The sequence below is a fragment of the Lepisosteus oculatus genome, chromosome 5, assembly GCF_040954835.1.
Source record: "Lepisosteus oculatus isolate fLepOcu1 chromosome 5, fLepOcu1.hap2, whole genome shotgun sequence".
Taxonomy (NCBI): domain Eukaryota; kingdom Metazoa; phylum Chordata; class Actinopteri; order Semionotiformes; family Lepisosteidae; genus Lepisosteus; species Lepisosteus oculatus.
The window spans coordinates 36,107,190-36,134,583 of record NC_090700.1 but is presented as its reverse complement, the minus strand read 5'-3'; the positions used below and the strand labels follow the sequence as shown (position 1 = coordinate 36,134,583).

The 27,394-nt window shown below is 45.9% G+C and overlaps 1 protein-coding gene across 3 annotated transcripts in view; it reads right to left on the bottom strand.

The window, feature by feature from the left end:
* Window positions 1-27,394, bottom strand: part of kif21b (kinesin family member 21B) — a 71,646-nt gene that overhangs the window by 32,697 nt on the left and 11,555 nt on the right. For all 3 annotated transcript variants that reach the window (XM_015342640.2, XM_015342642.2, XM_015342641.2), the window contains exons 2-22: window positions 15,707-15,929; window positions 13,954-14,136; window positions 12,132-12,281; window positions 11,809-11,943; window positions 11,121-11,288; window positions 10,893-11,008; window positions 10,330-10,525; window positions 9,233-9,422; window positions 8,620-8,683; window positions 8,113-8,337; window positions 6,646-6,730; window positions 6,372-6,489; window positions 5,760-5,948; window positions 4,839-5,038; window positions 4,003-4,110; window positions 3,717-3,785; window positions 2,953-3,179; window positions 2,394-2,541; window positions 1,524-1,721; window positions 961-1,062; window positions 475-640 (exon numbers count right to left, since the gene is read on the bottom strand). In XM_015342640.2, the coding sequence (XP_015198126.2) occupies window positions 475-640; window positions 961-1,062; window positions 1,524-1,721; window positions 2,394-2,541; window positions 2,953-3,179; window positions 3,717-3,785; window positions 4,003-4,110; window positions 4,839-5,038; window positions 5,760-5,948; window positions 6,372-6,489; window positions 6,646-6,730; window positions 8,113-8,337; window positions 8,620-8,683; window positions 9,233-9,422; window positions 10,330-10,525; window positions 10,893-11,008; window positions 11,121-11,288; window positions 11,809-11,943; window positions 12,132-12,281; window positions 13,954-14,136; window positions 15,707-15,929 (3,260 nt within the window). The remainder of the gene's footprint in view (window positions 1-474; window positions 641-960; window positions 1,063-1,523; window positions 1,722-2,393; window positions 2,542-2,952; window positions 3,180-3,716; window positions 3,786-4,002; window positions 4,111-4,838; window positions 5,039-5,759; window positions 5,949-6,371; window positions 6,490-6,645; window positions 6,731-8,112; window positions 8,338-8,619; window positions 8,684-9,232; window positions 9,423-10,329; window positions 10,526-10,892; window positions 11,009-11,120; window positions 11,289-11,808; window positions 11,944-12,131; window positions 12,282-13,953; window positions 14,137-15,706; window positions 15,930-27,394) is intronic.

Genomic DNA, 27,394 nt, shown 5'->3' with positions numbered 1-27,394 from the left:
AACACTCCCTGAGTGTCTACTTTCTCTCACACATACTCTCAAAGCTGACCACTAGATGGTGATAGACTCCTGTCTCACTGGCAGTAAATCGCTCTGCAGGGTTTCCAAGTGGCTTTCACTGTAATACACAGACAAAACTGCTTGGGCGTGAGTGCCCACAAGGAATTTAAAAGCACATGTTGTATTTTTGTATTGGATGTATTTAATTGTATCAAACCATATTCCATGCAACTGATTGTAACAGCAATCAAGTATTGAACTAAGTTGCCTTGGACTTGCTTCCTCAAATCTCCTGGTATCCAGATCAGCTTAAAACAAAGGCATAACAGTATAGCCTGCATCAGTAGGCTCCAAAATACATACTGCATCTAGCATTTTTGAGTGGAGGAGGGGTAGAAAAAGAGAATTAAAAGAGTAGAAGAGGAGATCTGGTAGAGAGCAGAAAAGCAAGCTGAAGGGGTTGAGAAGACGGACCCTGCTGGACGTTGTGAATGAGAGCCTGCAGCTCAGGGTTGCACTCAGCCTTCTCTCTGAGAGCATCCAGAATCACGTGGTTGTGAGATGAGCCAATCACATCCGTCTGTCTCAGCTGCCCCTCCAGCAGCCGGATCTGGGCTTCCTTCTGAGCCACCTGCAGTCCCTGCACACACCACAAGGGGGAAAACCTTAGCTAAGTGCATATTTTATTATTTTTTCTGAAAAGTTGAAATAATTTTGGACTATGTCCTGGCAGTACTTGGCCATGCAGTGCCACCTAGGAATTCTCTCCTCTAGTTATAAGAATATGCCCTTACTGTATTTACACCAATAAACATTTCCTCACCTTTTGAGATGCTAAAGGGAAGCATTCCAAAAGACATTCGGTATCTTTTATACTGCAGAATGTATCGCACACCTATGAACACTGGATCCTAGTGCCTGTCCTAGTCTGAACATACCCGGCGTCTCCTGTCTGCTCACCTTGTCAATTGAGGCCTTCAGAAAATGGTCCAGCAGGTGGCGGGCTTCAGCCAGGGAGCAGGAACTGATGACTACGGACGTATCGACAGAGTCCAGTTCATCCTGTAGGAGAGCACGGCACTGAGACGGCGCCTGGTGACCTTCAACCCAGCACCTCCACAGAAGTCAACCGACACCCAGCCCGCACATTCTCTCCGCAAATTTTTGGCTTTACTAAATTTCCCACTTTTTTTCCCTTCAAAGTCTCCCTCTTCATTTTAAGAGACCAGAATGAAAAAAAGCCTGCAGAGTCTTTCAAACAAGCATGCTGGAAGATTCTCCTGACATTACACTTTACCCAGATGTAGAGTCGAGTCTATAAGACAGTAAGAGCCTGCTAGCTCATATTTTGTCCCCAGAAAAAGGGCAGATTTGCAACTAACAAATAAACTAATAAAGACTCCACAGAGAAGAAATGAGACTGTGCACTTGCTGAAGTTAAGCAGTTAAGCAGGACAGGGCTCATGCATACTGTGAGAAGAGCTGCAGTCGGGCTGCTACAGGGGAACCAGCGCTGCCCTTGCCTTGGTCTCCTCGATCTGCATGATGGTGGCCTGGCAGTCGGACAAGCTGTCATTGATGTAGTCGACGTTGGCGTTGAGCACCTCGATCTCCTCGTTCATCTCCTGCAGCAGCCTCTCCTCCTCCTCCGGGGAGTCGCTCAGCAGCCTCTCCCGCTTCCGCAGCAGCGCCTCCTGCTGGACAGACAGCTCCTCGCGTTTCTAGGGAGGAGGAAGCGCCCAAGAACGAAACAACGTCAGCGGGACCCAGGGCGGGTTCTCAGAATTGCAATCGCATCGTGCCAAACAGCCATTTTGACAATCTCTGTGTAAAAATAACAGACAATAACAGTGAAGATTCCCAATACAAAGAGCACTCCAGCAAGATCACACACAGGAGGACTCGAGCCAGCTTTTAACTTATTTCATCATTATGAGCTTTTTGCATACTTAATGCACTGTACCAATCTGTCCAGCAGATATTAATGTTTCTTACAACTATAAACTGGCTTCATCACCCTGTTCTCCTCCCCACTGAGAGCTGGTGTGTGGTGAGTGTACTGGCGCACTATGGCTGCCGTCACATCATGCAGGTGGGGCTACACATTGGTGGTGGTGGAGGGGAGTCCCCATTACCTGTAAAGCGCTTTGACTGGAGTTTCCAGAAGAGTGCTATATAAGTGTAATGGATAATAATAATAATAATGATAATAGATAATAGATAATAGATAATAGATAATAACTTAAAAGTATAAAACCTCAAAAATGGGTGCTAATGTGACTAACAGCTTCATGATCAGGGACGCCTAGAGGTGAATGTATGCAGGGCAGAAGCAGGAAAGGGCACATTGACGTTCCCAGCCAGGAGACAGACAGCCGCCAGAGGGCCGGTACCTTGATGAGGCGGTCCATGTCAGCCTCCATGTTGATGACGGTCATCCTCTGCATGACGATGTCCATGATCCTGCGCTCCAGGGCCTGCCACTTCTGACGAGCCGTCTTGGAGAAGCTGCCGGCCACCCCCTTCCTCTGGAATTTCTTCCTGCGAGCCGACAGGCGGAGAGAACGATCGGTCACACCCCACCCGGATCGCTGCTAGGGCACAAGCTCTACAGCCTCCGACTCCAACGGAAGACACCAGCACCCACACATTTCACAAAATATTTTCTTGTAAATAAGCCGAGACTTCTCAAACTTCATTCTTTTTTATAAGCAATTACTTTAAATGGCTCCTTTTCACATTTTCAAGTAATTCTGTTTATTAATACCATTGATTTACAGACTTGGTGACTAAGTATTGTCCTTAACTGTTAGTACACCCAATACAGGCACTGGAAACCTGGGCACTGAACTCAAGACGCAAGGAAAGAAACTGCCGTGGGTATAATAACGCAACTGGAGGCACACAGACATTAGCCGCAGGCACATACACACACTGGGCTGGCCGTCTGACCTGGGCGTGCGTGCTCCATTGACAGCCGGCTCGCTCTCGCCCAGGAAGCCATTGATCTTGTTGTTCCACTGCCGCACGATGCTGGAGACGGAGCGGGCCGACTCTGGCTCGGAGGAGGTGGTGCTGGCCGACAGCTCCGCGCCCGAGTCCAGGGGCTGGAGGCGCCGGGGGACCCGCCCGGCCACGCGCTCCGACATGGGCTTGGCCAGGCGCCGCAGGGCCGTCACCTGAGCGAGGGACAGGGGGACGGCGGGGCTATGAGATCACTCAAGCTCTGTGTTATCGGGGTTTACCTGAAGTCATGTGATATCCCTCAAAACTCTGACCCCTTACAGTTCCCTGCTGAAAACACCAAATCCAGACTACAAGCAACAGCTTTTGTTTTCCCTCGTCAATCCCTCAAGCAGAGCTCACAGGTGATGCTAATCACTAATCCCCGAGCCTGTTTAACTTGCATTTCTGGGCTGCAGTTTACCGATGTGTGTGCAAGTCTGACATATGACAGAGCATTTCACTAACAGTTGAAAGACACAATATTCTTTTCAGCAGACTGGACATGAATGTAATTATATTATAAATTATAATACTAAAAATGATTTAGTTTAAAAAATGATTTAGTTATGGTGAATAACGATAAAGAACGTATTACACCCTAGTTGTTACATTAGGATTTATTAAGTCACAATGGCTGCTAATTGTCTTTTTGAAGTACAACAAGTACAGAAAATATGGAATACTACAGGTCAGCTGTAGTTCCAACATACCTCCTGCGTTTTTCTCCTCAGCACTATTTCCTGCTGCCTCTTCTGTGACTCCAGGGCCCGAATTTGATACTATAAATGTATAAAAGATACACATCAGGACAGAGCAACGATTTCTAGCTCCTTACTGTAAAGCAGCATCACTCCACCTTAGGTGAAAGGTCCAACAGTTAAAACTCCAAATTGTGGCCTGAAAAAAGTGTCAAGGGGTTACATGGACTAATATTGTCTGAAATGACAATAACCCCCATGCATTTTGGGGAGATGCATATTCAGTATCAGAGCTCACCTCCTGGCGGCGCTGTTCTTTCTTCAGCTGTGCAATCTCGCGGTTCCTCTTGGCCTCGATCATCCGCCGCCTCTGCTGCTCCTCTTTCATCTGCTTCATCAGCGCCACCTGTGGGTGGAGGACCGTGTGGAATAACCCATCAACATGGCAGACATCTCCACACATGCTACCACTTCCAAGTCTGGCAGGGCAAGCTTTTCATGCGGAGGACAACCCTGACTACACAATGCCACAGTTCAATAATATACAATCAAAATAACCGCAACAAGTCAAGATAGAGCAGAAAAGAAAGAGCTGTATCTGGTGACTGAGCACCACACCTGATATCTGCACAGATAGTGATGGAAGTGCTGTGGGAAGACTGGACAATTTTCCTGCTCTCAAGAGATACAGCTGCTTTTGCTTCTGGGGGCTGAGTCACAGATAATGTACCAGGGAATTGTTTTTCCCCCACGCATTAAATCACCCTCACATTTCAGGCCTGGAGTACTGGCTTTGACTGAATGCATTATGGTTATGCACAGAAATACCAACAAAAAAAGGACAGTTGAAACACATTACCTCTGACTTATGTATTCCCTGTTTCGACTTGGACACGGCAGATTATAGCTTTGCAGTAGCCAACTAAAATATCTCAGTGGAAAATACCACCTCTTGGATTGGTGGAATTCGAAGGGGGCAGCTGAAGTAGTGTGCTCTGGACTGCAGGGGACTCGTGTACAATTATAACACTGCAAGTCTGGCAAATCAGATACAGTTCCAATGGGAAAATGGTCTCTGCCATATACCCATTTCTGTATGAGAGAATGACCTGCTGCTGCCTTGGCCTCCCTCACCTTGGCCTTTTTCATCTCGGCCACCTCTCCCTGCAGCTTCTTCAGCTCGCGCTCGTAGCGGCTCTGGTTCTTCAGCAGCCGGGCGTGCTCCTTCTGGGCGGCCTGCAGCTTCTGTAGGTCCCTGTTCATCTCCTTCAGGCGCTTCTCATACTCCGACTTCACCTTGTTGGCCTTATCCTCTGTGAAGTTCTCCATAGACACTGCAAGAGAAGGAAGGCAGAGGCGTGCAATTACAACTAGAGTCCCAATCAGAGCTTCCCACCAGACCAAACTGTAAGTAACAGATGCCGTCTGGAGCTGAGCTGCATGCTGAATCACTATGCAGTAGCCTCCACAAAGTGTGTTGGGAACTTAACCTTTGCATTATTCATTATTTATTTGCATAAACGATTGTCTGTGAACAAGACGCGTACTTTCCCTATCCCTTACACTAAGTTCTTGTATCTAAAAATGAAAATTGCTGCAATTGCCAGTGGAGTGTTTTTGACATCTCAACTCTGGGCTACAAACCCTGCAACCGCACACGGGAAAAGGAGGAAGTGTAGGCAGACTCCTCCAACTTGCTTTAAGTCAACTGAACACGTTACAGGCAACACAGCACCAAGGTTTATTGTCAATCAAAGGAATGCGTCCCTCACCAACGGCACCGCATGCCTGAAATCACCTAGAAAGCCACAGGGGTCACAAAGACCCAAGAGCTCTGGCAAACTAATTCCACCCTACACTTGTCAGCACTCTTACTGCTAGGGCAATCCCAGTCACAGTCGATTAGTGTCACAACCCTGCCTTAAAGCTATGATCATGGAGCTCAGACTGTGTTATTTTTTCATATATGGGATGCGTCTTCTCTTTTGCCCTTCCCTTGCAATGCTGTTTCTCCGACATGGTCCTGGACCCTGGTCCCTATCCCGTGGCCCTTACTCAGGTTGTGCAGGACGCGGTCTCTCTCCAGCTGGGTGTCGCGGATCTTGTTCTGCAGCTGGATCAGCTTCTCCTCATACTGCAGCTTCAGTGTCAGCAGGCGGCGCTGGCTGTTCTCCAGCTCGTCGATCAGCTTCTGCTTGATCTCGATCTCACAGGTCAGCTCTGCCAGATCCGCCTGGAAATTCGCTGAAACCCCAACGAGAGAGAATATTTGGTTAAATCATTTGTTCACAGCAGGCTGGGACAAAACAGAACCTAATACACAGTCTGTCGTTCCTATATCACTAAGTGCTAAACATAGGAAGGTGTGGAGGGCAACAGCAACCCTGCATGGTTCACAGATGGGGTGTATTTTACTAAATGCATGTCTATAATAACGCTTATCAGAACATCAGGTTTCGTTTCTGACCAGGTGTTCAGTGCATAGATCAATTACATCTAAAATCCCAAAACACCAGGCAGGGGAAGATGTTGGAGAATGTCGAAAATGGGCAAATTCGACTGCAGTGACGGTAGTTGTGAATTTAATGAGCAAAGGTGGAGAAGGAGCAGACACCCCCCCCACTCCCTCTGTTTCATCCCCCTCAGTAGGCGTCCCCCATGGCTGACCTTTCTCGTCAGAGTCGGAATCTGAGTCCTCCAGGCTCTCCTCGCTCTCAAACTCTTCGTCCTCCCGGCCCTCTTCTTCCTCCTCTTCCTCGTCGCAGCCACTCTCCTCCTGCTCCTCCTGGCGGGGGGCAGATACAGCACACACGAATGATGCCTCCACAGTCGCACACACTCTTCACTTCCGCCACCCAAAGCAATATCAATCAACTGTGTTCTTCTAGCCTGGATTAAAACTGAATGAAATTCTCCTTGTCTCCATCACCAGTGCACTGACCTCCAGGTCGTTGTCATCTGAGTCCACCTCCCCGTTTTCCTGTGGCTGCAGCTTGGCTCTCTTCTTCAGCCCTTCCTTCTCTGGACTGGGGACAGCAGAACAGGGCTGGTTTACTGACTGACCAGACACAGCACTTGTGGGCACTAAACTACCACAGAATAATCAAGGTAAATGTTAACACAAATGCACAGTGTGCACAAATGTCAATGCTTGTTTACCATACTATTCCACCCCTGTTATACCCATTTGGAGCAGCCCGTCTCCATGCTGTTCAAATCATAAGAGACAAAAAGACAATACACACAGCCCATGCACTGTTATCCCATTGCCTATGTAGGAGATATTCTGATTTTTATCATCTTCCTCTTCATTTTCTTATAGAACATAGGGAACATTTCTGATCTTTAAATCAGTGCAGTATGACACTTTATATCAGCTTGCCTGACTAACTGCAGTGCTATTCTGTACTGAGCTTGCAAGTTTGACTTTGGAAGGGTGTTTAAGTGTATAAGTGATTTTGCACAATCTAAGCTTCTGCAGGCTAATTTCCCAGCACCCCCTACTCGGTAGGTTGCCCTCTCGCAATAACAGCAGAATTAATTACACTTAAACGATCTGTAATCTACCACCTTTCAACGATACTTTAAGGGACGGTGCAGATTTACAGTGCACCATTTGCACATAAGCCAGACTCGCAAATGCACTTTTAAAGCATGATGGGTACAGTCATTCTTATTAATCTTTTGGAGCAGAGACAGGTTTATGCGCTCTGACATTACGCCTCATCATAAAACTCACACATCAGACAGGGGGTGATGTCTGGGAACTGTTAATGACTAAATGTATTGCCGAGTCAGGAGCAGTGCATTGAGTTCAGAATTTAATGATACTCCTTTGTTTTTCTAATGGGCTGCCTGTGCTCCATCATATTGTCACAGAAAAATGCTCAAGATATTGAACACGCCCTGTACATTTAGTGAACTCAGATTGCATCCCTTATGATGCTGTTCGCACATCAGGCCAGGTATAATGATTCCAACTTAAAGTTTGAATTGGCAGACTTACACTCACCATACACTCCCCTGCTTAGATTTGTGCTTACAGAAGCACACATTTTAGAGGGTTCCTTTTTAACCCCACTCGAAAGAGAGTCATTCTGTATTTCACTAATGCTTTTGGCAGTTAAATATTCTGGTGACCAAAACTGGAAACAGTAATTAGGTTCTTAAAAGGCCAACCAACAAAGCCCCCCAAAAACAGGAAAATCTATCATCGGTCCTCTCTCATGGAAAAGTCATTAACTGAAAATCTGGGACTCTGCAGGGGTGATACAGTGATGTTTGGGTTGTGTCAAGGTGTATGTAAAGTTATTTCATTGGTTGTCAGTTTTGACAAAGAGGTACCCCAGTAGAGAGTCTGGGGACCCCAATTCCCTAACATCTTCCACTGCAGTTCAGGGCTCCATACCTCTTCCTCCTCTGTTTTCGCTCTTTCTTCTTCAGCCTCTCGATGTCCTGCTTCGCCCGGCGGATGACATCGGACACTTCCGTCTCCATGGAGACGCAGGGCGAGCTGCCTGCGGGCAGGCCGGGGGTGGCCCCCTGCGAGGAAGGGTAGGGCGAGCGGGCCGAGAGGCGCGACACATTGCGGCGCAGAGACTCGTTCATGGCCTCGCTTTCCAGGAGCTTGGACCTGTCAGAGAGAGACGCACGGAGACAGAGAGAGCCTCCATCAGCTGGCACTGTGGGACATGGCTGCCTTTCACAACAGGTTTTCAACAAACTGGGCACCCGGCACCTTCTCTTCTTCATGATTTTTCAAAAGCGATAGAACTTCACAGGGTAAGTTACTTTCACGCATGTGACAGGGCAAGGTAGAGACTGATACTTTTGTGCTATTTTGTGAGTTCTACCCCCTCACCAAAAAATATAAGGAATTATAACAGCTCAAATAAATCTTTTAGAACAGACTTACCTGAGCTCCTCGATCTCTCGGATGTAATTCTGGATGAGGGCTCCAATCTCTTCATTTCCATCCCCTGAAGACGAAAGGAGACAGCTCGTGAATTTATAAAACTTTTAGCACCATTTAGCAGAAAGGTGTTTTCCCACTGCCCCTGTTGGGGCACCCTTTTCTCTTTCAGATTTGTGATGAAAGGATCCTGGTCTGTTTTCTTAAGGAAGTGAAGGAAAATTAGTGTGCCTGCGCCACAACTACTATCCGACACTATTCCAGAATATAGGGACAGGGATCAGACGATACACCAGTAATTGTCATGCACAGAATATATCATTAAGAAAAGGTTTTGACGTGACCATTCTACTGTGAATCTCTTAAAGCGCCTGAAGGTAGGAGTTATTTCAATGTTAAGTTTTGCTATGAACAGGAATTAAAATGATTTTTTGAAGAGGTAAAAACATTACAAACTCAAGTTTTGTATACTGGGGTCTTCACAGAGAACAGGAGCAACACATCTAGTCTAATTCGGTGAGCCTGGAGTGATTTCAAGGGACATTAGCCACAGCGGCACACCAGCAACAGCTCAGATTGTTGTAATGTGGTTTACTGGGCTGCAGGGGGCGCTCACCAGTCTTGGCCAAGAGGAGGTTGACCTCATTGGAGAGCAGCTGCGTGACGCGGTTGTTGAGTGCATCAATGGTCTCCTGCATGGCTTTTACTCTCATCCGTAGAGTGTCGTTCTCCTTCTGTAGCATGGAGTTCTCCTGGAACAGGTCGCTGAAGCCCTCAGACCCATCCTCTCCGACCACACGTTTCCCCTAAAGTGCAGGGGGGAGGGAAGAACAGGCAATTTATATTAATATTTTTATGCACAGCATTCTTCACTAACTCGTGATCACTTGAAACATCCTAACTGAAAAACAAAGCCAGGTATACATGTAAAATAAAAACTTTTCACGAATCTACAGTTAACCACCTCTCCACCACTACAGTTAGACCACTACAGCCAGCAGCCATATCACCCTGCAACTCACAACTGGAAACCCACTGAAGCTAAGCAGGTGTGAGCCTGGTCAGTACATGGATGGGAGCCCTCCTGGGAAAAACTAAGGTTGCTGCTGGAAGAGATGTTAGTGGGGCCAGCAGGGGGCGCTCACCCTGCGGTCTGTGTGGGTCCGAATGCCCCCAGTATAGTGACGGGGACACTATACTGTAAACGGGCGCCGTCCTTCGGATGAGACGTAAAACCGAGGTCCTGACTCCCTGTGGTCATTAAAAATCCCAGGGCGTTTCTCGAAAAGAGTAGGGGTGTAACCCCGGCATCCTGGCCAAATTTCCCCATTGGCCCTTACCAATCATGGCCTCCTAATAATCCCCATCTATGAATTGGCTTCATTACTCTGCTCACCTCCCAACTGAGAGCTGATGTGTGGTGAGCGTTCTGGCGCACTATGGCTGCCAGGTGGATGCTACACATTGGTGGTGGTGTAGGGGAGTCCCCATTACCTGTGGTGTGGTGTGGCCAGAAAAGCGCTATATAAGTGTAAGCAATTATTAATTATTATTACAGTTAAACAATTACAGGTTCATTAACTTAAATCAAAAGTTTTTTAAATTAAAAACTAAAAGCATTAACGGGAGCAAACAGGCAGCATGCAAATTCAATAAGTGAAGATGATAAGAAGCACACTATCACCAACACTATGGCAATGTTTCACCCCTCACCGTCTTGTACTCCATGATCTCTGTCTGCAGCCTTGCGATCTCGGCCCGCAGGGCGCTTATCTGCTGGCTCGTCTTGTCCTGGTTCACCACCACCTTGTTCTTGATGTTCCTGGCGCGGTTGGCGTACTTCAGAGTGTTGAGTGTCTCCATGAAGTCCCGGTCCGAGGGGCTCACGCAGGCGATCATCACAGTGCGGCTGAGACAGGCAACACACACCCAGTGAGAAGGCTCAGCGGTGTCTGGAGGAGAGGCCCAACCCTCACAGACAGCACAGGTCGACCTAGAACAGGTCGCTGAAGCCCTCAGACCCCTCCCCCCACAACCGTACGTTTCTCGTGCCTATCAGGCTGCAGGGGTTACTGTGCTGCTAAGAGAGTTCTTGCCCAATGGCTCCTCACCCTACCCCGGGTGGCATAAACCCAATTGAACAAATCCCAGTCACAGTCGGGTAGTAACAAGCCCCAGGCTCCTAGACCTGAACCCACATTCTTAGAGCTCAGCCTGCACTCAGTCATGGCAACCAAGAGGCCCCACAGCCTGTGTGTTTCTTAAATGTGCAGTACCTGTTTCCTCCCAGGGAGTCCTGCAGCAGCCTGGTCAGTTTGGAGTCCCTGTATGGCACATGGCCTCCCTTCTTGCTCTGGTCCCCGAGAGCGCTGATGACGTTACCTAGGGCCAGCTGCAAGGCACAGGTGCACAGAGTCAGACACAGAATCAGGACCTCTAACTCCCTGCCCTGGTGTGTTATTCCTACACAGTTCATCGGGGAGGGCAGAGGAAGGGGGTCCTACCAGGCCACAGTTGATGGAGATGCCCTCCCTGGCACGCTCGCCCGTGGCGCCCGTGCGTTTCAGCCGTTCAGATCCTGCCAGGTCCACAAAGTGGAACTTGGCCATCAGCGTCTCGTACTCGGGCTGCGCGATGGGCCCATTGGACAAACCGTTCACCTCTCCGTTCATCTGAAAAACACCCCAGCACGGAAAATCAGACCGACATCACAGCAGGAGAAGAAAGCAAATGCCTCTCAGACATAAGTGTTGCTCTGCCTGAAACAGAGCCCCCCTCGTTTTTTTGGATCAATCAAACTCATTCCCAGCTTAAACAAGAACAGTTTAGCAACTTGCTTCGTCTTAAGTAGTTAAGTGTACTTAACAGTACCGAAACGTGTACCGAAAGAGTAAAATCCTAGTCTGGGGTAAATAATGAAATTACTATGCAGTTATACATATTCTTTACATTTTCACATCCATGCTCAATACATGTGACATTCATTAGGACACAAACTAAATCTACATGGATGTGCATATAAAACAGAGGAGGCACTCTTTTACAGTTACGGGAGGCTGGAACAAGCTACACTAACAGTTCTTAGAGCTGGTGGACATTCCTTGATCTTACGTATGAACTACTGTATATAGTGTATATAGACATGTTGGTGTCTGCGTTTTTGGGGTTTGCGGCACAGAGCAAATGACTGACCATCTCCGGCTGCTTGCACACCCTCATCTGGCAGAGGTGGATTGTGAAAATGGCATGCGACCGGGAGCTCTGGGCGTTCATCTGCGTGCTGGCTGTGGTGCGGGATAAGGCTCCCAGCTTCAGGCACTGCAGCAGCTGAATAGGACGAAGAAAAAGACGGGGAAATTAGTCCTAAATGCAGCTTTGAGTCTTGCCCGAAGACAAGAAATCAGATTGAAGAGAACCAGCAGAAGAATATCCCATCGGGTACAAGATGACAAAGATGTCAGTGGAGAGAAGACCCCAGAGGGGAACATCACCTGTCGCACTGCCTCCCTACTCACCTCTTCCTCTGAGCTGACCAACCGAGAAGTGACCCCCGTGGTGTAGATTCCCCCATTGCTGTCCTCGTGGATTTTAATATTGGACTTCCTGCCCCGAGCGTCAAGATCACGCGTGCTGTCAAACAGGTCCAGTATCTCCTCGTTGTACAGCTGAAAGCAGGAAAAACAAGCAGACTCACTGCAGAGAATGACTACAACAACACATAGGTCTGCATCGCCTTTCATCACCAGCAAGGAGCCTGAACTGCTTTACCATAATCCTAGCTCAAACAGTTATAATACTATGGACAATGCCTGGAGAAAAATAAGAGTAACAGCAGTGGACAAAAAACAGAATATAAAGGTTTTTTGTCCATCTACTACCTAAAAACCCTAAAATTTAACAAGCAACTAATATAGGGTGCAAACAAACAACATACGGACATACTGAAAGCTAATGAGCACATGCACAGAAGCATAATAATTGAAGGCTTGATATTAATCTTACAACATTTAATGAAAAATTATTACAAGTTTGGCTGAAGAATTTCTAATCTCACAGTCAGAAATAACCCATCTAAGGCTACTGAACAACATGAGGCCCTAAGATAGATGCAGGATCCAGCAGTGTTATGAAATGCCCAGTAACAATCTGATCATATGCCTGGAATGTGATATTTGATAGTCTAAAGAGCGTAAAGGTCTTACAAATAGCAATAAGCATCACTGAAACTAAAACCACCCTTCTTGCAGTGCTGCAATTAAATTAGACATTTATCCGAGAAGACAGTACATGAAATGTTATAGTTGGTGTAAGACTAAAGGCAGAGAGACAAGGTAAATGAGTTTGATCAATTCCACAGATGTAGGCTGAACACCACATCCAGTGTGAACAGCCGACAATAAGAAGATATTAGTTTGCTCCCAGAGGGCACTGCGAAGCAGTGACTGCCCAGCTTGTCAAAATTAAACTCAATTATTCCCCTCTTTATGCCAACAGTCTCAAGTGAATCCTACTGGACACGCTCCTCCTGGAGTGCTGCAGTCTGGCTCTTAAGTGGACAATTAGTTTTTTCCCCTAATTCTATTTTTTCAGATTGTATTTCTGCAGAAACAGAAGTTAAGTAAATTAATGAGGGTGGTAGCCCAATAGACAGCTAGGGCATTGCAGACAGATATTGCAGTTCAGATGCCAGGCTCAGACACACACGTAAACACACACCTGTGCTAATAACACTGCCTTGATGGACAGTGTAAAAAAACAGGAGCTTGTCCATCCCTTTCTTTAAGATTTATTGTTCTTCAGAGTAGATATCAGATCTGCGATTATGGTCTTGAGGTGATCACACACCCTGAAAAGGCAGTTATAATACAGCAGCAGACAATTTCTGTCTTTAGGTGCACACCATGAAGGGGCTAGCATGTGGTTCTTGCAGCCCAAATCCTTTACTCCTGACGCCACTCATTAAAATGGGGGTTTGGGGATCCTCAAGTGGAGGCCCATCATTGGCACAGGGGCCCTGGAGGATGGATGGGCTTGATTCAGTTAGGGTTAGTCAGTCAGGTAATGGCATCTCCTTTAAGGTGTAGCAAGACTCGTGGAATGAAAAACAGCACAAGTGTATGTTGGGAGGGCAGTACCTGCAATGTGAACCCCCACATTTGGAAGGGTAGAAAAACAGGAACACGGTACATAAAAAAAAGAAGTTTATAAAGAAACCTTTAATGTCCAAGAATGTAAAAAACCCTCAGCCCCTTTCTTCCCAGTCTGCCACACTGTCGCTCTGCAGCACCCCACAGTTATTACATCGTTTCTGCTGGGATGAAGAGAAGAGATCCTCACCTCCAAGAACTGGGCACTGACTTTGAACTCCGGGGGCTGGGTGTTGCTCTCCTGGGCCTCCCTCCTGCGCTGTTCGATGCCCTGGAAGAAGTGTCGGACAGCCCTCGGAATAATGCCCTGCTCCTCTTCAGAGACACTCAAGTCAAACCCAGTCCCCATAGTGTACGTCTTCCCAGAACCCGTCTGCGAAGAGAACATGGACGCCCAGGTCAAACAGGAATCAAAACTTCTCACTCGTTACTGCTTTTAGGGCGCGGAGACACTGCCTCGCTGGGCATACAGCAAGGAATCAAAGCTTCTTTCAAGTGCTTTCTCGATCCCTAGGAACCCCCTGGTTGAGTGTTCATGGTTAAATGCACAGAGGCGCACTGAGGTCGGCACAGTGCTTTAGCGTTAGTCCTCTGTTCCGCTGTAAAGGTCAGCTGCTGATGGGTCTAGGAGGGACTGCAGAATGTATGTGCACCCCATCATCTCAGTTGTTTTCCCCCAAGTGCTTCTGCTCCTGTTATGGTGTTTTGCTGCCCTCAGAACTATGCTATCTGCCGCTGCTCTCACGTCGTAAAGAGCCTCTGTGGACCTGCACACTCCTGGCGTCAAGACTGATTTGAGTCATCTCAGCTTCAAGATGCAGGTTTGCTTGTACACCATGGCAGTTGATCGTGAAGTGTGAAAAATGGCCAAAGGGGAACTAAAAAAACACCCTTAAAGGGAAACTGCAACACTATTTTTAGATTTGGGGTTATTAATAAATTCAGAATTGATGAGTGCATTTCAACCCACAATGACAGCAAAATGTACACAGTAACTTGTCAAACCTGCAGTTTACACCACAAAATAGAGCAAATCTCCAGGTATGTGCAGCGCCACATTCTGCAATTCAGAAAGAGGCAACAAAAGTTGTCAGCAAGCAGGCTTACGAATCGCAGTTCGCATGAGCTATTGTTCTGGCCCTTGATGAGACCAGGGGATTATGACAACAATGGTGACCATACAGTACTTTCACAAAGTTCACAAATTTGTGCTTAATTTGAAATTCATAAAAATGTTCTATTCCCTCATTTAATTTATTTTGTCATAGAGGTTTAATAACCTGTCTGAGAAATTGAGGCTGCGGTTCCCCTTTATGCTCAGTGAGGAATAAGTAAAGTGTGTGTGTGGGGGAGGAAGGGGTGCATAAATGCACATATTTGAAATGTGTCCCAGTTTTGAAGGGACACATTCCCGTCAGCTTTCCTAAACAACAACAAAAAGAAATCAGAGGGTCGGCAGCACCTTTGTAGCCCACTGACAAACCACTTGCATGTAAAGATTATACACATTTCTTGGTTATAGCTGTTCCTCTTCATTTAGATGTAATAAACATGGCTAACATTGAACAAGATACTCAAAAACAGCATTATCTATAAATACATCAAAAATCAATTGGGTAATTCATGTCCCACAAGTTGTTGCAGCTCTTCCAAGATGGAATGATTTTTGATATTTTTTACACTCTATAATGGTATCAGTGCTTACACTTATCTAGGCCATGAGACAGTGTGCACTTACTGATGTCTACCCAACAAACAGTCATACACTATAATATTGACATGCTACAGTATTAGGTTACATTTCATTTTTACAGAAAAGCTATCGATAGGGTGTGATTTGCATTATATTCCCTGTTTGCATAATTATTTCCAATATTGTTAATATACACATTTCTTGGAGCATATGTATATGCACTCGTTAGACACAGGATGCAGGGACTCACCTGACCGTAAGCGAAGACGGTGGCATTGTAGCCATCAAAGCAGCCCTCGATCAGCTTGTGCACACAGTTGGAGTAGATCTGGTGCTGCTGAGCATCCATGTCGAATACAAAATCGTAGGTGAAGGCCTTGTCCTTTCCCAGCAGCACCTGGGGCTCCCCAGGCGTCACCAGCGTGCAGACGTGACAGCCCTCAATCTTCTCCTTCGCCATCTGTGGCCGGATCCTGCAGAAAACATCCACAGAGGGGCTGTGACCATCCTGACTGCATTTGAACTGCTGCAGCTTCTGTCCGAGTAACAGCCATACTTAGAAAAAAACTGAGCTCTCCATTTTTTGCTGCTAATAAAAGATAAAATACTCCCAAGAAACTCTCTAATCTACAGCAGCATTTTCTAATCTTTTTCAACTCGCGGCACATTCTTAATATACCCAAACTTTTCACTGCACAGCAAATTACTTTTAAAAAACAGCTCCAATAACTTAAGTGATCTGTGTAAACTGGAACAGTTTAGAAATACAATGAGAAATATGTAATGTGAATTATCATGTGAAATGGGAGCTACTTTCACAGAACAGGCCCTCACACTTTTGAAATGCAGTCTTTTCTGATTGTGTGGCACCACTGCGATGTAAAAGCTTGGGAAGTGCAGCCACACCCCTGGCTCGGGTTCGAGGCTCCCAGCTGATGCACAGCTGACCAAACACCATCTGGGCTGGGTGTCGCCACGGTGCTACCTGGGTGAGCCACATCACTGCAGCAGGGAGATGGCAGCCATCTCAGAGAAGTGAGCTTGTCAGGGGAAAACAGAGTCTACTAACAACCAGCATCTCCAGATTGGAGGGCGATGAAAAGTGTCTCAAGTGTATGAGGGAATTTATTTTGGAACTTTTGGACCTTTTTATACCTAGTGTATATTCCTCAAGATTTTTTTTTTAATTTCTGGTTTTCCTAGTGCATTTCTTCACGCAGAGTGATTGCTGGAGTATTACACTTCAGGTTCATACACTGAGGCACCCCAGCCCCCCACCCTTCCGGACACCAGTCCTACCACATCCTTAGCAACTGGAAGATTCCAAATTTGTTAGAACACTAAAAGAATAATTTGCAATTCCTTTAAAAAAGCCTAGAAAGGCTTTCACTGACCCTGTCTGGGCTGGTATAGCTTTCAGGTCTCTTTAAAGCACAAGAGCCTGAGGAGGTGGAGCTCAGGGAAGTTAAACTGGTGAACACACCCGGCTCAGCAGACCCAGGACTGAAGCGTCCTGCTTTAGGATCTGATCGTGACAGATCAGCACAGGGATTCTGAGAAAGCCTGAAAGCACCAAAGAAAGCTAATCGGATATCTTTGCCAGCAATCTCTCCAGTACCACTGCTGCCTGCTGATCTGCATTCAGTTCACTGTGCTCCTGGGACAGCAGGCTCAGCTGCTATTTTTAAATCACTGCTAGCTGCTACACAACCAAATCTATAGGATTGATTAGCTGAAGAAAGACAACTACTGCATGCCTTGGACATTAGAGCACTTAAAGAAGGAGAAAATAACTAAGGTAAGACAACGAAAAGACATGGATAGAACTGCTGAAGTACTGTAAAGCTTTGAGGGAATGTGGAATGACAAGCTATGAAAAGGAGCATTAAAAAAGACCGCAGTAGAGGGACAAGTGCTGCATGCAGCACTCTTACACCTTTCACCTCCACGGTTTCAAATCATCCTACCAGTGAAATAAGTACACAGCTGTCTAAACCATATAGTAACTAGTTTTCACAGAAGCGCCAAAAGCATGCATAATTCCATTCACATCCAAGACCAGTAGAGCCAATATCAAGTAACAGAACAAGCTAAGACTGTTATCCTGGTAAAGATGCTGTAAGCAGGAGGCGGCAAAAAGTATTTCAATTCACATGCAAGTGAAACATATAATGCACTATGATTAAAAACCATCCTCCACCAATGTCTTCGTTTCTCTGTGGGCTATGAGTAGGTTCAGGGGACTGTTACCCACACTCCTCTCACCGCAGACGTCTTGAGGAGGTCGCGCTCCAGTGGAAACCACATCTCTTAACAGTTATTAGTAATCAGTGGAACTTCAGCGTCTGCAAGCGCATAAAAAAAACACTGTGGCCTCCTTTCTCTGTCTGTCTTATGACAACCTCTTACTATTGGGATAAAACTGCTATCAGGGAACAGACAAACTCTCAAAGCAGAGGAAATTAGCCTCTGAGAGAGACAGGCTGTAATTAGCCCCTTACTGACCTCTGCTACATTAAATTTAGTAGCTTATGCATGTGACCAAGTTAAGCAAATCAACAAACAAGAACAACATGCACAAGTCACTAGCACAGTAGGACCAGGTAGACTGGTGGAATGCAGGGTGGCCCAATTTTAATCCTAGCAGTATTTGTGTTTCCTGCACTTCATTACATTTCTGCTCTTAATGACTGAAATCAACAGATTATTGGGCTAAATGAACCAATTTACCAACTTCTCCCAGCTCTCAAGACCTAGAAAACCTGAAGGCACTCCTGAAGGGCCTGTGAGACCAACCAGACGCAGTGCATCATGGGTCGACTACACAATGTCAGGAGGCAGAGCTCTCGTGCCTTACATGGAGACGGAAGACAAACAAACAGCACGTGAGCCTCCAGGAGGCACTGTGCTTTTAAACTAACTTTTTTTTTTAATTTGGGGGATCATCGTCTTGAAACGTATGCCTGTCTTCTTGCTGCCAGAACTCTGCTCACTACAGTCAGAGGTCGGAAACGCAGATATCCATAGCAACACATCCAGCCACAGAAACATGCAAACTAATAATCCGAAACAGCCCCAGTCACACAGTCTTGTTTATGGAAATGTCTCCTCTCGTGCTGTATCCCCATGCTGGCGGAAAGGACAATGGTTTAGTTGTGAGGCTGGGCAATTACAAGCCAACATTTAAAGAGGAGATCTCAACTGGGACTGGCTCCAAGGGCTACATTTGCTTGAAACTAGACCTCAGAGATTAAATCTCTGCTGCTCGACAGAGGGCCTGGACCGGTGTAATGTCCTCGAGACCTGTGGCGTCACTCAGCACTGTCACCTGCCTGTCACTGAAAACTGAAATAGAAGTAAAAACTGGACTTCCTCTGGGGCTTGACCGCACTGAAAGCTGGGCAGCTCTGATCCATCTCAGGTCACGACACTGGGTCTTACTGAGGGAGGATGGGCTACACATTCAAAAGTGCAACATTTTTACTCAAACAGATTGCCTTCTCATTTCTTGGTAGGAAACGCAAGCTCATTCCACATGGCTTTTTTGCTATCGAAACTGCAAGCGATTTTTTCTTGTGCAAACTCGACTGAACAATTTCCTTACACTGCAGGGGCTGTCAAAAAACAGAACTGGCAAGTGACGAGGGTCAAAAATGTGACTTAACAACATGACATCAACTTTCACAAATGAAACCTGCAACACACTGTCCTGAATGGATCTCACTTGTGGAATCTTATCTTGCAGAGAAGATGTTCCTGCGTTATCGCAAAAGTCTTTAGCGTGGCAAATGGACCAAGACTGAATTTGATGATTCCCGATTCCCTCTAACCTAGGTCACGGCCTTTTAACAAGATTCCTCCTACATGTGAAAAAAGCACTGCAAATGGACACACTCCTCTCCATTCTGGAAAAAGTCATGCATGTATTTGTATGCAGTACTTTTAGCACCTTTGATAAAATAGTCAGCCAAAAGCTAAAAGGAAATGCTGGTCCTAACAGACTCTTCTTGAACAAATTTAAATGGAGATCCATTTTAACCAAAACAGTTACTGCATGTCTAGTATTTTTTTTCGTACTCAGTCTGACTGCTGACATCTGAACTAACAATGTACTGGGTCACTGGAACTGCAAAGGAAATAGACTCAGTCTATTTCCCCTCCAAGAGATAGCAGACTCTGCAAGGCACTTCCTCTGACTGTTTTGCATTCAAGCCTTCAGTTGGCACATTAGGAAAACAGGCAGCCATCTCCAAGACTGCACATAACTCAAGATCTGAGGGTCACGAAACACATTTTAAACCTTGGGACTAAATGGCAACACAGTGGAAAAAAACGAAAGGAAAGTCGACCTTTCATTTGACAATGCCTGCGAGAAAAATAGGAATCAATTCATTTTTACACAATACGTCTAGCCAGCTGAGCCCAAAAATCAGGGCAGATTCTATCATTTCAATGGAGTATTCACATGGCAAAACAGGACACAAGCGTATGTACTTGAGCAAAGCAAGGCTGTTCATTTTATGTGTCTCTTGACAGACTTTCTTCAGCCCACGTTGGCCCAGGCTCGTAAAGCACAAGACGGTCCCAGACACTTCATCTCTCCTCCCTCCCTTACTCACCCCAAGAGGCTAATACTGCAGGACAGCTGGCCAGCCACGGCGCCCCCTGTCTCCCACCCCCATGGCCAAGGAAGAGAAGTGTGAAAAGCCAGTGGAAAAATCCAGGCTTTCCTTCAGACCGCGCTACAGAGGGTAAGAAACGCTGACAAACGAGAGGAGGCCATTTGACCCAAGTGACACCTCGGATAGTTAGACCCCTTTTGATCCCAGGATATCGTTCATGCCTCTTCTTGAAAGACGCCAAACTGACAGCTCCAACAGCAGGACTGAAAAGCTTGGACCATACTGCCACAACCCTCTGGATAATAAAGATATACATCTGCCTGCATTAAAACGAATCAGAAACCAAGGCACACATTCATTTCTCTGGGATCTCCATTGACTCCAAAGACAAACCAGGGCAGCAGGAGGCCATTTAACAGTAGTATTTGAAGGAACGTGCTTGATGATGGGAGATGCTGCACTGTTGTGCTCTTTATCTTGGGTTTTTTTGCCAAATGTGGCTGGTAAAGCTCCAGCACATCCCAGAGCAAAGGCAAAGATTCTCTCAAACAATGATCACTAAGTGGCATGACCCTCTCTCTCTCAAAAGGCCTGGGCACTGCCCACTGCCTCAGAGAACAAGGGGGAAGGGTGGGAGTGGTGGTCTAACAAGTCACAGTTGATGAGCATGACTTGTCTCAACTAGCCTGCCGACACTTATCTGCTTAGTGAAGTTAATCATAGGTGAGAACAGTGTTTCCCTGTTTGGCTTTTGATTACAGAAGCCTACAATATTTTCCATATACTACTGTCTTTCCCAGCAGCTTCACCTCCTGTATTTGCATGATTTCCATCCTGTATACAGAAGATCAGCTTTGCATGCTCGTCTGTTAACACTCTAAACCACCATGGTCCTAGAAAACCACCTGGACATGTCCTTCTAAGGAAGAGGGCCACAGGACACTTTGAGAGGGAGCAGAGAGGGAGGACATCTGCAAAATTCACCTTCATTCTATATTCTAGTGCTTTGTTTTCAAGAACAAGGAGTTCTTCCGTCATAAACGCCTTGCAACATTGTTGTAGCAATCGAGCTGTTGATTCCTCTCACGTCATTTAACACACAGAAACAAAAGACTTCTGCTGGTGAAAGTGGGCGGTCTCTAGAAAACCGCCGGAGGAGAGCCGAGCACAGAATTGAGCTGATAAATTTTAGCAGCAAATCTCGCTTCACTCCATCCAGTATTAACCCCAACTTCCCCCAAGCCTCTTACAGATTCACATGGCTTTCGCCCCGTCATAGACACTTCACAGCGTGTTGAGAGCCGAGTTTGGGGGGGATGGTACAATGTATTTTGTCTTCCGAAATAGTGGGAAATTTGTATTAGCGGGATTCTTCTACCGAGCCAACTCGCACTTCTGCTTACAACGTGCTTCACTGTATTTCATCCATGCACATTAATGTTTGCATTGGGTCTGCGCCTTGGTACAACCGGGACGATTGCGCAGCGCCACATACGCCGACCATCCCTTCACTGAGCGGGAGAGAATAAAAAAGGCAAAAGCAAGAACAATAGATCAAACCCACACAATTCTTTCTTCGTCTGCCAGTCTGTTTCCTGCCCTGTCCCAGTGGGCAGGACAGCGACAGAGGCAGACCCTTTGACTGCTTATTTTTCTTTTTCCGCCGCGCAGGGGCTTCGGTAAACACCGGAAGAACGAAGCTCGGAGACCATGTGACAGATCAGGCTTTGTGCCTTTGGTGTAACGCCACAGCAGGGGGAATGTTTGCTTCTGCGCCGGTAAGAAAGGATTCGCTTTGACAGCAGCCTGTTTTTTTTCTGGGCTACGACACAGGCCCAGTGTGGCCGTGGTCGCGCTGTTTTTTCATTTAGACCCGAAGTCGCTCTGTGCTCCCAGTTATCGTCCCATTATCAAAGCACCACGATTTCACTGCGTGCTTGCTGCGAGAAAGCAAGCTACATCCACTCCCTTGTTCAACAACACTCATTTTCTACTTTTCCGTATTCATGTTTTTTTTAAAGAAACGGTAGTTTTTTTTTGTCAGGACACATTTTTAAGGTGTCGTAAACAGTTCGGCAGTTCCCCTTTTTCATAGTTTCTTCTTTTAACCCTTCATTGCCTGAATTTGGTCGTGTGTAAAAGAATATCAAGAGGTGTGCATGTATTGCAGGAATGCTTCCTTTGATATAAAAATAATTAAAGCGGACGATGTTGTACAACAATATTTAAAGGCAGCGTCCTGATAGGTCTTTCTGCACTTCTCTTGACTATACCCATATTTAACATTCTGATTATTAAGTTGACTGATGATTGGTTTATGCAATGTGTTCCAATTTCCACATTGCTTTATTAAATGTATGATATTATCCATTTTATTCATCTTTCAAGGATAAGTGAGATACCGTCACAGAATAATGATTTAGCTACAATAATTCAAACGTTCAATAAAAAGGCAGTATTTTCCCTATCCCCACAAAGGAAAACCTTTCAAAGTGTGCACCTGGAATGTGCCAACAATTATTTTTTTTTAGTGACACACAATTCACATCTGACTTTGGAAGCCAGACTCTGGCCGATGTCCTCTTCAATCGTGCAGTCTGAATTTTGGCGGGGCCCAATGTGCAGACTCAGAATCCAAAGCGTAATCAGGGTTAAAACAGTGTCTGCACAGGCTGATGCTCTACTGCGCAGGGAACGTAAACTTGAACTTAAATTGTCAAGCAAGACGATACTCAATGTTTTTTTTTTATAAACCTCGAATTTGAATTGACTGTTGTCAACGTCTTTCATTTAATAAGTGAAAAATGCACTTTTCCACAGTAAACTTCAACAGTCAATTTGCCACCAAATTATTGCACAACCCTCTCTTGTGACTTGAGCGATGTCTTAATGCCAGTGTAAGGCAGACCCAGCACTGTCAGTAACCAAGACGTTATGGAGTGTCGTGGCCCATGACATTACAGTGATACCCACAGGAAGGAGAGCAGCATGATTAGGATTAGTAGCGTTTGCAACAAATCGGAACACCAGCTGTCCAGTACACCTGCACCTGATCCGGCAGCAGCCACTCAAACACAATGTCGCCAATATCATTAACGTGCACGCTTTCCAGCCAACACTAGGCAGTATGACAGGTCAGGCTTCATCAAAAAAAGAGCACCATTTAAACACTCTAAAGGCTCAATAGCCACTTCAAAAGCATGCGACTGGGCAGACCTCAGGAGGTATATCAGCAATGTGTTCTTGCACGGGAAGCATGCAGCACCTTCCTACAGAAAAGAGGGAGATGGTTTGAATGGCTGGATCTCGTGTACAGATGTGCACAACCCCTGTGATGGGTGCAGCGCAGCTCCACTGCTGTCAGGATTAGACTGCAGTGGCTCTTGGGCTCAGAGCACATACAGAGCAGGAGAACTCGGCACTGTCTGGGGATCAAAGGGGTGACATACATTTGTAACATGCTCAGTGCCTCTAAGCTCATCAAAATCAGGTCAATCTTCCCCTCCCCTCTCCTCCCTTGGAACAATCACCCTTTTCTTGGCACATGCTTGCAGGGAATACAATAATGTTTTTAACCATCACAAACTGTCTGCTATAAACCTTGCCAAGGGAGAGGAGCCAAGAGTGGAGGTGGCTGTGCTTACTATTGATCTTTGCATTTGGAGCTCAGCCACGCTTTAGAAGAATCAGCAGAGCTCAGGCAGGTTTATTGCGAGTGACAACGCAGGCAGATCTTGCAAGTTCATGACTTGCGGGATAACAATGACTTTAAAAGGGCTAAAATGGCAGCTATATCATCCTGCAGCTCACAACGGGCAACCCACCGAAGCTAAAAGCAGGGTTGAGCCTAGCCAGGACCTGGGAAAGTTCCTGGGAAAGCTAGGGTTGCTGCTGGGATTGGTGTTAATGGGACCAGTAAGGAGCGATCACCCTGCACTCCTTCTATGCAGTCCACTATACCCTGAGCAGTACAGTAATGAGGACACTATGCTGTAATAAAGATGCTGTCCTTCAGATGAGATGTAAAACAAAGGACCTGACTCTCTGTGGTCATTAAAAACCCAGGGTGTTTTTTCAAAAGAGTAAGGGTGTTACCCCAGTGTCCTGGCCAAATTTCACCCTTTCCTTTACAAGTCACGGCCTCCTAAAAATCCACATCTATGAACTGGCTTCATCACTTTGTTCTCCCCACTGATGGCTGGTGTGTGATGAGAGTACTGGTGCACTTTGGCTGCCATTGCATCATCCAGGTGGGGGCTACACATTGATGATAGAGGAGGGCAGAAAGGAGCTGAAAAGCACTATATAAGTGTAAGGAGTTCATTATTATTAATATTGAAATGCAGCAATGCTTGGAACCAAATAGAGGCTACAGGCTTTCAGGAACAGCATGCATTTTAGGCAGGTGTGAGCTTTGAGATAAATGACTTTAAAGATTTTTTTATCAACCAGTTAGCAGGCACCAGTTTTAAATATAAAAGCTTAGGGTACAAAGCACCACTACCCATACAAATTACACAATTCTACATTAAAGAGTATATTTGCTGCACACCTTTTTTTGACGTGTCATTATTTTTATTATGTATTCAATGAATGAGAAATCAGAAGCCGGTTTCAAGACTTGGCTCTCCAGTAACAACTAACACAGTTGTTGGGCAGAAAATCTAACAGGTAAGCTGCTCCTCTGACAATCCTACCTTCAGGGCCATCTGATGCTATGCAAACCCCCCACCATGGTGCCTGACAGTAGTGTTTGCTCCAGGAGAGGAGCAGTGCACCCATCATGGGTATGAGGTCAGGCTCACTGGTCTCAGCCCTACCCCTGGTGATGCTCTGCCACTTTGAGTTAACCCACTCGCAGGTGTCTGGTGATGTCACTCAGGTGTCATGGGTGGAAAGTTCATTAGCTGTTCATTTTATAAAGCTCCATTCCATACTGAAAGGAAAAGAAATAAAGCATGGAGTTTTGGCTATGGAATCTTCTTTGAGTGTCAGATGGAACGTTGTTTCTTTACGCTACAGCATGGAAAGTACCTCTACCTGTTCCCTTGCAGCCTACACATTCTGACGCAGCTACCTACTCCAACTCAATTATAAAAAGAAGCCTGATACGCTTCTTTGTTCATCGCTCATCATTTAAAGGGTAGCTCAGCTGTTTTCTGCATGACTTGAATGCACACACTCTTCAAAGCCTAGTCTGACACTGTACGCCTTGCGTCCGGCGTGCCTATTGATTTCTATCAGTGACAGAACAGGCAGAGAAACACTGTTTCTGTTCCTTCTTCCCTTTGCAGAAGGACTTAAATTACATTATTTTAATAATATACCACAGGTGGTATTTGATGGTATCCTGTTAAATCGGAGATACAGTAACCCAGTTCAGACCAGTTTGGAGCTTCACAGCTCTGATGATTCTGAAGCCCACTGAAAGGGCTGTGTGCTCTGTGTGTCGAGGCAATGCCTTAACAAGTGTTCAACACAGAGCACAGCAAGCCAAGAGCATCAACTGCTGTGGCAGAGGAGGACAGAATGGTCCGAGCTTAAGGTCACATTACAAGACTTTACATTAACAGCAAAGAAAGACTCCTGCCTGATTTATAAACTTCAGACTTTAAGCAGGGCCATGTCTTTAATTGAAAGCCTCCTACAGAATGTCATGGACAAGGAGAACTTTTACCACCTGAGTGGACAGTGGAGATAAGGCTTCTTCTGAAATTGTTGAGAGGGTGGGGGGAGGGGATGGCTGACTTAATGAAAGCAGACTTTTGTTTACCATTTAGGTTAGGGCCATATCCTCCAATCCTCCAGGACTGTGGCATGTTTTAACGATCATATTGATTGCTTTTCGACAGTGAGCGATAATGGTACAGTAAGGCTGTTCCAGAGAAGTAGCCGAGAAGAAAAGTAGCAAATACCATGCAGCACAGCTAAGGGCACCCCATTAAAGAAATTAGAGCGAACCCCTTCGTTCTGCTTTTTAAGATATTGATTACAGTGAAGAAATGCAGATCCAACAAAAGGAACTTAATTCCATTAGGAATCATTCCTAATCACCACTAACTTTATTTCAGCCTCAGTGCATTAGAGCGATCATTAATGTTTAATTACAATGCAGTCAAAATAGGACATTGTAACTGCAATGAGGACGTAAAGTCAGCATGAATACAATGGGTCTTAAGGAGCAGTCAAAAACATCTCAGTGGGCAAAAACAGGGTATGGATTAAGAAATTAACTATTGGGAAAATCAATATAAATTAAGGATGGTCATCTGGCAATTCCTCATTTAAGCTACCCAGGCAAAATTTTAAGTGTGCATGTGTAAAGGCCAATGGCTGCCTTGTAATCACTGTACTAGAGATTAAGTAACGAACAAAACTACTCAATCAAGCCCTTGTCTTGTCTCAACGCAAAACTGTCTGACTGGTCTCTCTGCCCATTTTACTGCATCTGTGGTTGGAAGAATTTCCTACCACTGAACTGTCAGCCAACTGCACAAGACGTCTCAATAAAGTGGGGATGCAGTTCTAGATCGAAAGGGACAGCTGGTGAGCACAGGGACATCGCCGGATCACCTGCCACTCTTCTTTCCTTTCTCTCATCTCCGACGCACTCTGCCAGCGACCTGGGTACCGAGCTGCCAGAGCCTGCTGCCAGGTCCTCATCCGAGTCTCGCCAGAGCCAGGCCAAAGCACACAGAAGGCAGATCATCACAGCCCAAATCCTGCCTCACATCTGCTACACGAGACGAATCCCTGCTGCGTCACTTCATTCCCATCTATCCAACTGGAACACTGAGTTCCTCCATTACCATCCCTTCTCCCGCCCCCTGGTCAGGATTACTCCAATACAGGACTCCTCGACTTGCGTCCGGCTCCTTCCTCTCCACTAGACTTGTACCTACGAGTCTACCAGCTCCTTAATTACTTAATAATTAACAGGATCAATATAACAAGTAAGGAGCTGGCTTACGTATCAAAATGAAACAGATAAAGTAAAGACTGCAAGTTGAGTGACCTTCCCCTAATGAATTTATAAATAAAACAATTATATATTGAGATTTCCTGTCCGTCTAATCCTGCTTTGTCAGTTTGTCTCGATGAGCAGTAAGTACTCAGATGCCCAGAATTGTGCCTTTTGGAATCCTCACTATTATAATTCCATTCTTAAACAAATCTGAAAACAATTCTAAGGCAACACGGTTAATTCCTCATTGAAAAGTAATGATTTGCAATTATAGGATAACGCAACTAAATCTCTTTAGTCTTGAACAGAAGAGACTACTTGGGTGGGAGGATTTCATGCAACGGTCCTGGCA